At 38.9% G+C, this 14,705-nt stretch overlaps 1 protein-coding gene across 1 annotated transcript in view; it reads left to right on the plus strand.

The window, feature by feature from the left end:
* CNTNAP2 (contactin associated protein 2) overlaps positions 1 to 14,705 on the plus strand; it is a 1,951,553-nt gene that overhangs the window by 886,424 nt on the left and 1,050,424 nt on the right. Inside the window, exon 8 of the mRNA XM_041753355.1 lies at positions 8,992 to 9,256. Within this exon, the coding sequence (XP_041609289.1) occupies positions 8,992 to 9,256 (265 nt within the window). The remainder of the gene's footprint in view (positions 1 to 8,991; positions 9,257 to 14,705) is intronic.

Here is a 14,705-nt window from a genome sequence, read left to right on the forward strand (position 1 = left end):
GTGATCTTCTTCTAGCTCCGCAGTCAGTCTTTTCCAGGTTTAACTTATTTCAAGGAGGAGAGCAAAGATTGAAGGATGCTCTAGCATACCTGCCTCCCCAGGACACTTCTTAGGATCACTGAAAGATATCAGCTGAAAAATCTAGTGTGTGTTCCCTATGTTTCTGCAAGAACAGGAGTTAATTTCAACCTGCAAGTGTTATTTGGGAGAGTCTGGGATTCCAGAGACCCACGCATTTGAGAGTCCCTGGCAGCAGACAATGTTACGAGTGCTTACACTGTATTCCAAAAGAGCTCTGATATCTGTTGCCTCACATTTGAGCCTACGGTTTTCACAAAATGATTGGACAAATAGAAATCCCCTCTTGGTGGCACCTGGGTGGCTCAGTTGGTGAAGCATCTGCCTCCAGCTCAGGTCGTGATCCCGGGGTCCTGGGATTGAGTCCCACATCCAGCTCCCAGCTCAGTGGGGAGTCTCCTTCTCCCTCTCCCTCTGCTGCTCCTCCTGCTTATGCTCTCTCTGTCTCAAATAAATAAATAAAATCATTAAAAAAAATCCCCTCATGAATAAACAGGAGTTCAGGTTGGGTATGAATATTATTATTATTATAAAATAATTTAATATGAATTTTTTCTTCAATAATTCTTTTTCAAAAATAATAATTTATACTGAGTAAAAAGTTGAACTTTGAAATTATCTCATAAAATGTATTATTGACTATAGAGAAAAATAGTAGTTCCACTTAAAGGCAGCAGACACTGTGCTAGGAATGTTACTTTTATGATAGTCTGAGAACAGTACTACAAGATGAGAAGAGATGTTATCATACACATATTATAGATGAAAAAAAAAACCCTGAGATTTTGCCTAGAAATAACTTTCCAAGATGACTGAATGGGCGTTTACAGTATGTGACCCCCCAAATCATGGTTTCCTTACATGCTATGATTTTCTTACCTAGAGCAGTATTAATACATATGCTCTTTTAAGCTTTGGATAAAATGGTACCAGGGTCCTTTTCCCCCCTCGGAAGGCATTGCTTAAGATAAAAAGGTACAGAATCCAAGTCATCTGAATACTTTCTCTATATTTTGCATCTTTAAGAAGACGTGAAGTGTTATTTCTGCCCGAACCTCCCAGTTGGTCCTGAGATTCATTCATTAGACATCTAAACCAAAAAGGATTTTACTATGGAGACTCATTCCTGGAGCAGCTTTAACTACAAAATATATCATCATTATAAATGCTATTTTAACTTCAATAACAAAGATATTTAGTAAAGCATAAGTTATCTATAATTATATTTGTTGAAATAGAGTGAGCAGACATAGAATAAACTTTTAAACAAAAATAAATGTACATATTAAAGTTTTAGGCAGGATAGAGACAAGTAAGCAACTCTAAAAGGATGAATATTTATGAAGGAAATTTACTTTCAAAGATGATGGTGATATTTCAGTGAAATTGACTCAGCGCTCACCCTGGACCTACTCATTCCCTAATACTGGTTCACAACCTCCTGGAAAGCTTTCTGGGTGTCATCTGCAAACAGCCCCTGGATGCAGAAGGCAGGACGAGACAGAAGAAAGAGACAGATCACCCCATATTGATAGGTGGCAGGTTTAATAAGCAAGGGCACTTTTAGGCTTGTCTCGGGGAGCCACAAGATGAGTACGTCTCTGCACCTGCATGCCAAATCTTAAAAGTTCATATAGAAGTCTTAACCAGGTTCAGTTATGGTTAGAGGAGGCCTTAACCAGTTGAGTACCCAGGTTGGATAGCCTCAACACCATGTCTCTGTCTCCAGACTGTATCCTTGGTGCAGCCTCCGGGGATGGGGAAGGCAGATAGACTATAGCTTGCCAGGACAGGGGAGGAACCTCCAACCTCTGAGTTCTGCTCATGGGTTACTTGGCAGTCATGTCTGCTTCATGACGTCCTCTAGTACCTCACGATCTTGACTTCTGAGTCATCACCTTTATGCAGAAAGGCCCTTTAATTTTGTTGGGACACATTCCCCACAACCTGGGTATCTGATCAGTTATAACATCTCAATTATTAGGCAAAAGCAGTTCTTTTCATTAGTAAAAGTAAGCAGTTAAAAATAGTTATCTGTGAAGCTACAGTGCAAATTTAGTTTGAATATTAATTCAGAGGGACACCCTATAATTCTATTATAGATATAATGGTCAATGTGCTGAAATGGAAGAATGATCACTATAAACCTAGATATCGTGGTGGTGTGTTATTGTGAAATAAATAAATAATTGAAGGACCAGATGGAAATGTCATCAAATTATATTCCTCAGAATATTACAGTGGGATAAAAGAAGTTGGAAGCATACGTAGATTTTCAGAACCTTTTTTCCCATTTTTTTAAAATTGAAATTCAATTTGCTAACATACAGTATAAACACCCAGCGCTCATCCCATCAAGTGTGCTCCTCAGTGCCTGTCACCCAGTTACCCCATCCCCCTGCCCACTTCCCCTTCCACTACCCCTTGTTTGTTTCCCAGAGTTAGGAGTCCCTCATGTTTTGTCACAGTCTCTAATTTTTCCACTCATTTTCCCTCCTTTCCCTTATAATCCCTTTCACTATTTCTTATATTCCACGTATGAGTGAAACCATATGATGATTGTCCTTCTCCAATTGACTTTTTCATTCATCATAATACCCTCCAGTTGCATCCACGTCGAAGCAAACAGTGGGTATTTGTCATTTATAATAGCTGAGGAATATCCCATTGTATACAGAGACCACATCTTCTTTATCCATTCATCTGTCGATAGACACTGAGTCTCCTTCCAGAGTTGGACTACTGTGGACATTGCTGCTAGAAACATCAGGGTGCAGGTGTCTTGGTTTTTCACTGCATATAATCTTTGGGGTAAATCCCCAGTAGTGCAACTGCTGGGTTGTAGGGCAGCTCTATTCTTAACTCTTTGAGGAAGCTCTACACAGTTTTCCAGAGTGGCTGCACCAGTTCACATTCCCACCAACAGTGCAAGAGGGTTCCCCATTCTCCACATCCTCTCCGACATTTATTGTTTCCTTTCTTGTTAATGTTCCCCATTCTCACTGGTGTGAGGTGGGATCTCATTGTGGTTTTGATTTGTGTTTCCCTGATGGCAAGTGAAGTGGAGCATTTTTTCATGTGCTTGTTGGCCATGTCTGTGTATTCTTTGGTGAAATTTCTGTTCATGTCTTTTGCCCATTTCATGATTGGATCGTTTGTTTCTTGGGTGTTGAGTTTAATAAGTTCTTTATAGATCTTGGATACTAGCCCTTTATCTGACAGGTCATTTGCAAATATCTTCTCCCATTCTGTCGGTTGTCTTTGAGTTTTGTTGACTGTTTCCTTCACTGCACAGAAGCTTTTTATCCTGGTTAAGTCCCAGTAGTTTATTTTTGCTTTTGTTTCCTATGCCTTTATAGCTGTATCTTGCAAAAGTTACTGTGGCCGAGTTCAAAAAGGGCGTTGCCTGTGTTCTCCTCTAGGATTTTGATGGACTCTTGTCTCACATTTAGATCTTTCATCCATTTTGAGTTTATCTTTGTGTCTGGTGCAAGAGAGTGGTCTAGTTTCATTCTTCTGCACATGGCTGTCCAATTTTCCCAGGCCATTTACTGAAGAGACTTATCTTTTTTCCAGTGGAGAGTCTTTCCTGCTTTGTTGAATATTAGTTGACCATAGAGTTGAGGGCCCACTTCTGGATTCTCTATTCTGTTCCATTGATCTATGTGTCTGCTTTTGTGCCAGTACCACACTGTCTTGATGACCACAGCTTTGTAGTACAACCTGAAATCTGGCATTGTGATGCCCCCAGCTATGGTTTTCTTTTTTAAAATTCCCCTGGCTATTCGGGGTCTTTTCTATTCCACACAAATCTTAAGATTATTTGTTCCTGCTCTGTGAAGAAAGCCCATGGTATTTTGATAGGGATTGCATTGAATGTGTAAATTGCCCTGGGTAGCATTGACATTTTCACAATATTAATTCTTTCAATCCATGAGCATGGAATATTTTTCCATCTCTTTGTGTCTTCCTCAATTTCTTTCAGAAGTGTTCTGTAGTTTTTAGGGTACAAGTCCTTTACCTCTGTTTGATGTTTGATGGAATTCCCCTGGGAAGCCATCTGGCCCTGGACTTTTTTGTGTTGGGAAGTTTTTGATAACTGCTTCAATTTCCTCACTGGCTATTCGCCTGCTCAGGTTTTCTATTTCTTTCTGTTCCAATTTTGGTAATTTGTGTTTTTCCAGACATGCATCCGTTTCTTCTAGGTTGCCTAATTTATTGGCATATAGCTGCTCATAATACATTTTTAAAATCCTTTGTATTTCCTTGGTATTGGTTGTGATCTCTCCTCTTTCATTCATGATTTTATTAATTTGAGTATTTTTTTTCTTTTTAATAAGTCTGGCAAGTGGCTTATCTATCTTATTAATTCTTTCAAAGAAACAACTGGTTTTGTTGATCTGTTCTACAGTTCTTCTGGTCTGTATTCCATTGAGTTCTGCTTGAATCTTTATTATCTCCCTTTTGCTGCCTGGTATAGGTTTTAATTGCTCTTCTTTCTCCAGTTCCTTTAGGTGCAAGGTTAGCTTGTGCATTTGAGTTTTTTTTTTTCTTCCAATTTTGGGGGGAGGCATGTATTGAAATGTATTTCCCTCTTAGGACTGCTTTTGCTGTATCCCAAAGATTTTGAATGGTTGTGTCCATTTTCATTAGTTTCCATGAATCCTTTTAATTCTTCTCTAATTTCCTGGTTTACCCATTCGTCTTTGGAGGATGCTCTTTAACCCCCATGTGTTTGAGCTTTTTTCCAAATTTCTTCTTGTGATTAAGTTCTAGCTTCAAAGTACTGTGGACTGAAAATATTCAGGGGACAATCCCAATCTTTTGCTATCAGTTGAGACCTGATTTGTGACCCAGTATGCAGTCTATTCTGGAGAATGATCCATGTGCACTTGAGAAGAATGTGTATTTAGTTGCATTTGGATGGAAAGTTCTGTATATATCTGTGCAATCTGTCTTTTCCAGTGTATCATTTAAGGCTTTTGTTTCTTTGGTGATGTTGTACTTAGAAAATCTGTCATTTACAGAAAGTGCCGTGTTGAAGTCTCCCAGTATTAGTGTATTATTATCTAAATATCTCCTTACTTTGGTTATTAATTGATTTTATGCTTGGCAGATCCCACATTAGGAGCATAAATATTCATGATTGTTAGGTCTTCTTGTTGGGTAGACCCTTTAAGTATGATATAGTGTCCTTCTTCATCTTTTACTGCGGTCTTTGGGATACTTTATCTGATATGAGGCTTGCTACCCCAGTTTTCTTTTGAGGACCATTTGAATGGTAAATGGTTCTCCAACCTTTTATTTTCAGGCTGTAGGTGTCCTTAGATCCAGAATGAGTCTCTTGTAGACAGCAAATAGATGGGTCTCGCTTTTTATCCAGTCCGATACCTTGCATCTTTTGATGGGATCATTTAGCCCATTCACGTTCAGAGTAACTATTGAAAGATATGAATTCAATGTCATCATAATATCTATTCAGTCCTTGTTTTTGTGGATTATTTCTGTGGGCTTCCTCTTTTTTTATAGGGTCCCCCTTAATATTTCTTGCAGAGCTGGCTTCCTGGTCACATATTCTTTCAGTTTCTGTGCATCTTGGAAGCCCTTTATCTCTCCTTCTATTCTGAATGAGAGCCTTGCTGGGTAAAGTATTTTGGCTGCATGTTCTACTCATTTAGGACCCTGAATATATCCTGCCAACCTTTCTGACCTGCCAGGTCTCTGTGGAGAGGTCTGCTGTTAATCTAATATTTCTCCCTATATAAGTTAAGAATCTCTTGTCTCTCACTGCTTAAAAGATTTTATCTTTATCTGTGGAATTTGCAAGTTTCACTATTAAATGTCAAGGTGTTGAACAGTTTTTATTGATTGTTGGGGGGACCCCTCTATCTCCTGGATCTGAATGCCTGTTTCCTTTTCCAAATTAGGGACATTCTCAGCTATGAATTGTTTAAATATACTCTGTGGCTCTCTGTCCCACTCAGCGTCTATGTAACCCCAATTATACGTAAATTATTTCTTCTGAGGCTGTCATTTATTTCCCTTAGCCTTTCCTCATGGTCTCTTAATTGTTTTCTCTTTTTTCCTAAGCTTTCTTCCTTACCATCAACTTGTCTTCTATGTCGCTCACTGTTTCTTCCACCTCATTATTCCTTGTCATTAGGACATCCAGTTTGGATTGCATCTCCTTTATTTTTAATTTTGGCCTGATTACATCTCAATTCTGCAGTAACAAAGTCTCTAGAGTCCTTTATGCTTTTTTTAGAGCCACCAGTAGCTTTATAATTGTGCTTCTGAATTGGCTTTCTGACTTGGAATTGAAATCCATATTGTGTAACTCTGTGGCAGAGAGCACTATTTCTGATTCTTTCTTTTGTGGTGAATTCTTTTTCTAGTTATTCTGTCCAGTGCAGAGTGGCTGTATGAGCAGGCTGAGTCAAAAATATCAATCACGACCTAAATAAAATCCACCGTAGGTGATTCCGACAAGGTCAGAGACCAATCAATGAAAAAGAAGATCAGAACAAAGTAAAACAAAAGGACCACTAAAGTGAGAAACAGATTTTAAAACAAAGTAGTAAAAAATTAAAGGCCAAAACCCCAAAGAAGAAGAAAAAGAAAAAGAAAAAAAAAATAAAGCAGAAAAGAGAAAAAAGAAAAAAAAAGTGGGGTGGGGTAACTGGGAGATGATGCTGGTGAAGACATGGTAGTGGAGGAGAATGTAGTCTACCTGTGGCTCCTCAGGGTGACTCTCTTGCTTCTGAGTGTATTAAGTTCTGTATGTTTGAAAATGCTCAATCCCAAACTTATATAAAATAGCAATATTTTGAAAGCCCCAACATTGACCACCAAACATAAACAAGATAAAAGAGGGGGGAAGAATGGGAAGGAAGAGAGAATATAATCTCACAGAATGAACCAGCATAGCATACCACTTGGGTCTGGGTCCATGCTGGTCATGTTTTAGAAGGTATTAACTCCCGCCCTTGCAGAACAAAATGAGGCAGAGAAACAAAAACACCAAACAAAAACCCCAATCTCGTATATCTCCGAAAATTAAATTGAATACATTGAAGGGAATCCAGAAGTGAAAAATATATCTAAGACAAGTAATTGTAGAAATATGAAACTCAAAAAGGAAAAACCTTAAAAATGAAGAGTTATAAAATATTGTAGTTAAGGTGGGAAAAGAGAAAAAATATTGGAAATTTTTAGTCTGATAGAAAAAGGAGTTGTAATGGAAAAAGGAAGAAAAATTTTAAAAAGAGGGGCACCCTTTAGTTCTATATACTATATTCCCTTGATTTCCTCTCAGTCCTGGAGCTTCCAGCACTGCTTGGTCCTCTCAGGTGTGTGCACCTGGGGGAGCGTCCCACCCCCTGTCAGGTGCACAGCTCAGTGGGAGCTGTTTATCCTGTGAGGTCCCTGCTCAGTCCCACGTACAAGGTGACACCAGGAGGGACAACCACACTGGTGGCCGCCAGCTCTCCAGCCCTAGAGTCAGCTGCCGCAGTAACTACCGCAGCTCTCAGTCCGCAGGGTCCTGGATGCTCCGGGGGCAGGGTCGTTGACCTGCACAGTTGGGGCGCCCCCGGAGGCAGGAGCATCCTTGCTGTCCTGGGCCTTCCCGGCCTCCACCTGTCCCAAGGGGAGCACCGGATCCTGGGCTGTGTACCCCAGCGCACTGGGCTCCGGGGCCTGCACAGCCCGAGCTGCTCCCGGGGCGCCCCACCCCCTCAGGGAGCTTGGCCGTGGGGTGTGGTGCGCTCTCCCCTGGGTGCACCTCCTCTGTTAGTGACCCCGGGAACCTGGGGGCTCCACTGCCCTTCCTGGGATTCTGCCCGAGCTCCCTGCTAAGTGTCCATCTGGGAAGAATCCGGGGTGGATTTTTAAAGTTCCTGCATCTCCGGGGCTGCACTTTCCTGTCCCGAGGGCTCTCACCTCCCCCCTTAGCCTGGCTCCTCGCGGGGGCCCCTCTCCCAATGGATTCTTTCTTATTTATTTATTCTCCATCTCCCTACATTGTTAGAAGCTCAAACCCTTCTCTCTGTAGCCTTCCAGCTATTATTTCTTTAAATCTCAGGTCGAATTCATAGGTGTTTAGGCTGGTTTGCAAGTTACCTAGGTGAGCTAGTGGGGACAGGTGACTTGGGGACCCTACTCCCCACCATCTGGCCCTGCCTCTAGATTTTCAGACTTTAAAAGGAAAAGGACTTAAACACCAGAATGCAACATTTAGTGTATGTGAATGGCAAATCAAATTTCTTCGTACAATGTAGAGGGAGTGTAAGAGGAAAGGAGTACTTTAGTTAATACAAATAATTGTATTATCATTACAATTAACACAAAATAATCTGAAATCACAGTTATGCTGATGCTGTATAGTTAATATTAATTCATATATATTAGGTATGGGATTAAAAACCAAGAATATTTGTCCCATAATATCAAATAATACATACAACCAAATGACTATAATTCCTACTGGAACTAGTAATAAAAGAACAAACACTTGACACAGGCCATCCAGAAAAGGACGGGTATCTCCTCCTTGGCTGATGCAACATCAGTAACAGGGGAGGGAGCAGCAGCTTTCTGCCCTTTTTAGAAAGTCCAGTGGCCCACACTCATGCCCCCAACACAGGGACACATTTCATCCCATCAGACTGTCTGTTGATCCATGATAGATGGTTCTGGTTAGATCTGTCATCCTGACAACCAGCTGCTGAACCCTGTTAGACATACACTCCAAGGAAAATGATGTTTGGTATCTGGTTGCTGAACCCAAATCGTGCTCCTGCATGTGAGTCTGGCATGAGCTTAGGGCCTGCTTTAACATTCGTAGAGCTGCAGCTTTGATTGTACTTGTCTTAAAGCACACACACCTTTTTTTTTTTTTTTTTTTTTTTACAGGGAAATTTGAGTTTCTCATGTGTGGAGCCCTACACCGTGCCTGTCTTTTTCAATGCTACCAGTTACCTGGAGGTGCCAGGACGGCTTAACCAGGACCTGTTTTCGGTCAGTTTCCAGTTCAGGACTTGGAACCCAAACGGCCTCCTGCTTTTCAGTCAGTTTGCAGAGAATTTGGGCAACGTGGAGATTGACCTCACTGAAAGCAAAGTCGGTGTTCACATCAACATCACTCAGACCAAGATGAGCCAAATAGATATTTCCTCAGGTTAGTGCTGTCACTTTGCTCTTTGCTCCTGAAACTGCTGTTGTCATTTCCACAGCTAGCCTTGCTTTTGTTTTGTTTCACTTTGTCTTGCCAGCTTTGCATGCTTGTGGTTATGTTCGGATTCAGACTTGTGAGATTCTTACTTGGCCGCCCAGAATGCTGGTTGAATCATAGAACCTTGGAAGCTTGCTCGGGAGTGAGGGGTGGGCAAGGAGGAAAGTTGGTTGAACCTGTCTCAGAGTGACAAAATCGTCTGTTCCTAATACATGCTAGTTCCCATTAATAGGGCAATGGACATTATTCTAAGTGGATAATTTATGTTTCAAGACAAAGAATGTCTATTTTCCTGACATAAGAGTGCCTGGTATTATTTGACTTCATGGACATTCACATACCTTTTACTATTAGTAGCAAGTATATAGTAATTTAATTATGACTTTAAAGATATATTCACCTGCTTGAGTCAAAACCTCCAAGTGATCTTGCTAAATTTATGAAAATTTTCAGGAAAAACAACAAGAACAAGGGGTGAGTACAAAGAGGAATGACAAGATGTATGTATCAACTGAGGGAAGACTGACTGTCTTGGCTTAGCAGGGTAATTTTTTAAATTGACCTCTCAATGGTATGATAAGCCAAGGCTTGGGTACTAATGCTGTTCCTTGAACAAACTTAGCAACCTTGGGATAGTCTTTGATTAATACGCTACCAAGAAAGCTGGGATTGCAAAGTGAGATGTTGCAAACAAAGAAAAATTTGTCATGATAGGGGACTGATAAATAGCAAAAGTTTTCATTAAATTTCTCTGGATGTTCCCGGCAGTAGTTGTTTTTATTTTGTGGAGAACTACTTGGGAATAGAAGACAGAAATAAGTAACATTGACTGAGCAGCTAGTGCAGAGGTACCAGACACCGAGAAAGGAAGTTCATGACAAAATGCTCAACTGCATGACTGCTGGCTCTGATGTTGAAATACTCTGTGTTCACTCATGACACCATATGTATACACCTGCCTTGGTTTCTAACATGTTATATTGTTTGTGTCCATTTTGTTTCCCTGTGGGCTATCAGCTCTCCGAGGGCAGAGGCTATGTCTGTTCCTCTGTTCTAGCATATAGAACAGCACCTGTTATATTAGGGGCGTTCCAGGGATGTTTGTGGAGTTAACACAGTGGCCATTTAAACTAGTGTTCACTAACAGAATATTTCCTGCTAGAGGACATATGTGTCTTTTCATAAAATTGACTTTATGTTTCTGTAGGGCACGGCCATATAGCCTATTACTTGGAAGGATTTAAGGAAGATATAGGGACCATTATGTCAGAGGTGTGTCTGAATTATTGAAATCAAAAGCTATTGTGAAATACCTTGATATTTACTTTTTCTGTTTTTACTTTGTTAGTTTTGCTTTCCTCTGAATGTCTGGAGTCAAAATGATTGATCAACCATATTTTATCACTACTTCCCAGTATAAATTCACCTGGGGAAATTTAGAGCAAATAGAAAATACCTGGAGAGACCAGAATAACACATAAAACAAATACACATACAAATATTTACCACAGTTGAAGAATATCCCATTAGATTTTATTATGATTAATGATTCTTTTCTGATGACTAAAAACATGAAAATATAAGTATGAAGACCTCGCTCCCTCTTGGCATTAAATGAATAAACCCAAATCCCTGGTGGTTTTCCATATAACAGGAACCGTTGTAATTGAAATAATAGGATCTTAAATCTAGAGATCAATAGACATTTCCTAATTTAAGTTGGTCTACTTTAGGATTCTAAGATACTTTCATCTAATTTAAACCAAAGCCATGTTTATGAAAAAATAAAGAGAACAAAGAAGAATCCAATATGTAACAACTAATTTACCTTAATAGGTTTGCTTAAATATGATAAAACTGAACTCTAGAAATTTTTATGAATTTAGCCAAGAGTCTGTGCAAATTAAGAAAAACTGATGGGGAAGTTAGACATTTCAGTCACCTTGCTCTTAAAAATATCTTACTGTTCCAAATATTTATTTTTCCTATACAAATAGTGGAAACCAAGATTGTATCAGTTATCATTGCTCAAGTTTCAGAAAGATTGCAAGTAAAAAAATAAAATAAAAAATTAAAAAATAAAAAAATAAAAAAAGATTGTAAGTAAATATAGATGCACATACATTTTTAAAATTATATCTTATACTAATTTAAACTGTGTTTATTAAAAATAAAGGAAAGAAAGAACAAAGGAATCCAACATATGACTACATTCATTCGCCCATCCTATAAACACATATGGAGTCCATAGAAGGCAGTTTTCATCTGCATTTAACCTACTTTACCAAATTCAATCAAATGTATGAGTAAGTTAGTGTAAGTAACAACACTGAGAAAGTAATTTGGAAAGATAAGTTAGGCCAGGGCACTGATGTTTGCTTTAACTAAAGGAAACAGCTCCACATTATATCTACCTTATTCTTATCAGGAGCATGAACATTGAAGAATGTCAATCCTTTTTTTTTTTTTTTTTACTTTAAAATTGCTTGGTTGTGAAAATGTAGAAGATACGGAAAATTTAGAAGAGGAGCGCAGTCACTGATAGCATTACTGTGTGTGCGCATGTGCACGCACACACACACTTTAGTGCATCAAGAAGTCATTACAGAGACACTCAGGTATCGTCTGTTAGTCCATACCAGTAACTGGGTTTTGCTTTTAGTGAATAAGTTCTGTGGTGCAAGATGAAGCTAATTCAAGGTTCAAAGCCTTTTTATTCTGTCTTGGACAACATTGTTCTTTGATGATAAATTCAAACTAAATCCGGTAGGTTAGTATTCAATATATTTTTCGCCCTCCTTGTATTTTTCCTTCTACCTTGTGATGGATTTCAGGTCTCATTAGTTTTGGCAGTGGACTCAACTTCTAAAATTCAGTCAAACTCTGAGTAACCTTGACTTTGCAGAGCAGGTTACCTTTCTGTGAAAATATTTTCCAATTTGCAACATCGACTTTTATAAAAGATTCCACTATATTTATTTCTATTTAGAACCGACAGTTAGTGAGTGGTGAATACAGATTTATGCATTTCCTTTGACTAGGAATAAGTAGTAAAAGGGGGGTGGTGGTGCTAAAAGGATCAGATGGATAAGATGTGTTCACTTGAGCATACTATTTTAACATTCGTATCAGAGCCCTGAAGAAGGCGGGCCTAGAACTGTGTTTTTAAAATTATTATTATTTTTTTAATTTGTTTTTCCAGATGTTTTGAGGTAGAATTGACAAATTTAAATTATATATATATTTACATGTTGTACAGGTTGTGCAATGTGATTTTTAAGGTGTATAATAACATATGTATACATTGTGAAATAATTACCGCAATCAAGTTAATTAACATATCTGTCGCCCCACCTTAACTTTTGTGTGTTTGCGTGTGCGTGTGTGTACATGCATAGTAAGAACACTTAAGATCTATTCTCTTAGCAAATTTTAAGTATACAGTGAAAATTTATTAGCTATAATCGCCATGCAATATCAGTGAAAGTTTGTACCTTTTGACCCCCATTTTCCCATTTTCCCCACCATTGGAAACCACCATTCTACTCTCTGGTTCTATTAACCCTCCTTTTTTTAGATTTTACATAAAAGTGAGATCATACACTATTTGCTTTTGTGTATTTGGCTTATAGACTGGTTAATGATAACAATGCATCGTAAAACCTTCAGAAGGAAAGGAGAATGTTTTGTGGACCATTTGTTTTTTTTTTTTTTTTGTGCGTGTGTGGCAGTTTTAAGTTATTAGTTTTTAAAATCAGTACTTTTTAATGGAAACAACTTGACCAAAAATCTGTCACAGAATTTTGAGACCCATTAAAACAAAAGTTTAATGAGAAAAAAAAAAAAAAAAAAACTTAGCATCACATCCTCCAGATTCAACTGATTTTGATAAAAACATAGAAAACATTTTATGTCATACTCCATACCTACTGAAACTTACTTTGCTACTTGAGATGGACTCTTACTTTTTGGTTGTTTTTTTTCCCCCCCATTAAATTTTTCATGACCCATCACAACATGTAGAAACAAGTTGTGACCTATAGTTTGGAAAATATAGATCTATGGATCTGTCTTCTCATTTGAAGAGCTGGAATTTTTTAAAGTTTCAGTTGCTTGGAGGTATTTACTCCATGAGTTCATTTTCAAAAACAGTATATCTTCCAGGAGCAATATTGCAATATTGTAATGGGTAGTAAAAAAGTATTCCTGTGTATTACTGTCTGATGTATAGTCAAAATCAATCAAACAAACAAACAAACAAAAAACAAACAAACCCAACCTGCCATTTAAACTAGGTTCTATTGCAAAATTCCTCAATTTTATGTCACTAAAGTATGCACAGATATTTACCATAATGCTCTAAAGTTGTGGTCAATCCATATTAATAAGGTCATAAAATGTGATTCAGCATTTATATAGTGGAAGGGAAATGATTTCTATTAATCTTTCTTGCCTATTAAAAATCATTTTTCTTTCTTTCTTTCTTTCTTCCTTCCTTCCTTCCTTCCTTCCTTCCTTCCTTCCTTCCTTCCTTCCTTCCTTCCTTTCTTCTTTCTCTTTTTAATAAAGATTTTATTATTTATTTATTCCTGAGAGACACAGAGAGGGAGGCAGAGACACAGGCAGAGGGAGAAGCAGGCTCCTCTCAGGGAGCCCGATACAGGACTTGGTCCCCGACCCTGGCATCACACCCTGAGCCAAAGGCAGACACTCAACCGCTGAGCCACCCAGGCATCCCCCCAAAATCAGTTTTTACCCATGTAAACAAAGCCTTTTAGAAAAGTCATTCAGAAAATGCACTGCTTCTAAATTGACTGTTTTTTAGCTGGAGTATTAGAATCTCGTTTTGTTTACATAGATATTGCTGCAACTTTAGAATGATTTTTCAGCATCTGCACTGCTTCAGAAGCCTGTATTCAGTAAAGATCACCATTGTTTGTATTTCGGGCTCCAAAGAGAACCTTTATGAGGCCTTGTTTTATTTTTGTGTTGTTACAGTGTCCTTTGTAAACCTTTTGAGCTCTATTTGGATGTGTTAAAGGGAGGTGTCTTAGTCCAATCAGGCTTCTGTAACAAAGTAGACTGGGTGGTTTAAGCGACAGACATTTATTCCTCAGAGTTCTGGAGTTCTGGCCTGCCATCGGGTGCCAGCAGAGTTGAATTCTCCTGAAGGCTCTCTTCCAAGTCATAGATGGCTGCTTTCATTTACTGCGTCTTCACAGATGGGAGGGGCTGGAGAGCTCTGGGGTCTCTTCTGGAGATCACTAACCCATTTGTGAGGGCTCCACTCTCCTGACCTAAGCGCCTTCCACCTGCTAAGACCATCACACTGGACATTTCAACATATGCATGTGTAGAGGGGTGAGACAAACATCCAGATCACAGCAGAAGGAGT

Source organism: Vulpes lagopus, chromosome 4 (genome assembly GCF_018345385.1).
Source record: "Vulpes lagopus strain Blue_001 chromosome 4, ASM1834538v1, whole genome shotgun sequence".
Taxonomy (NCBI): domain Eukaryota; kingdom Metazoa; phylum Chordata; class Mammalia; order Carnivora; family Canidae; genus Vulpes; species Vulpes lagopus.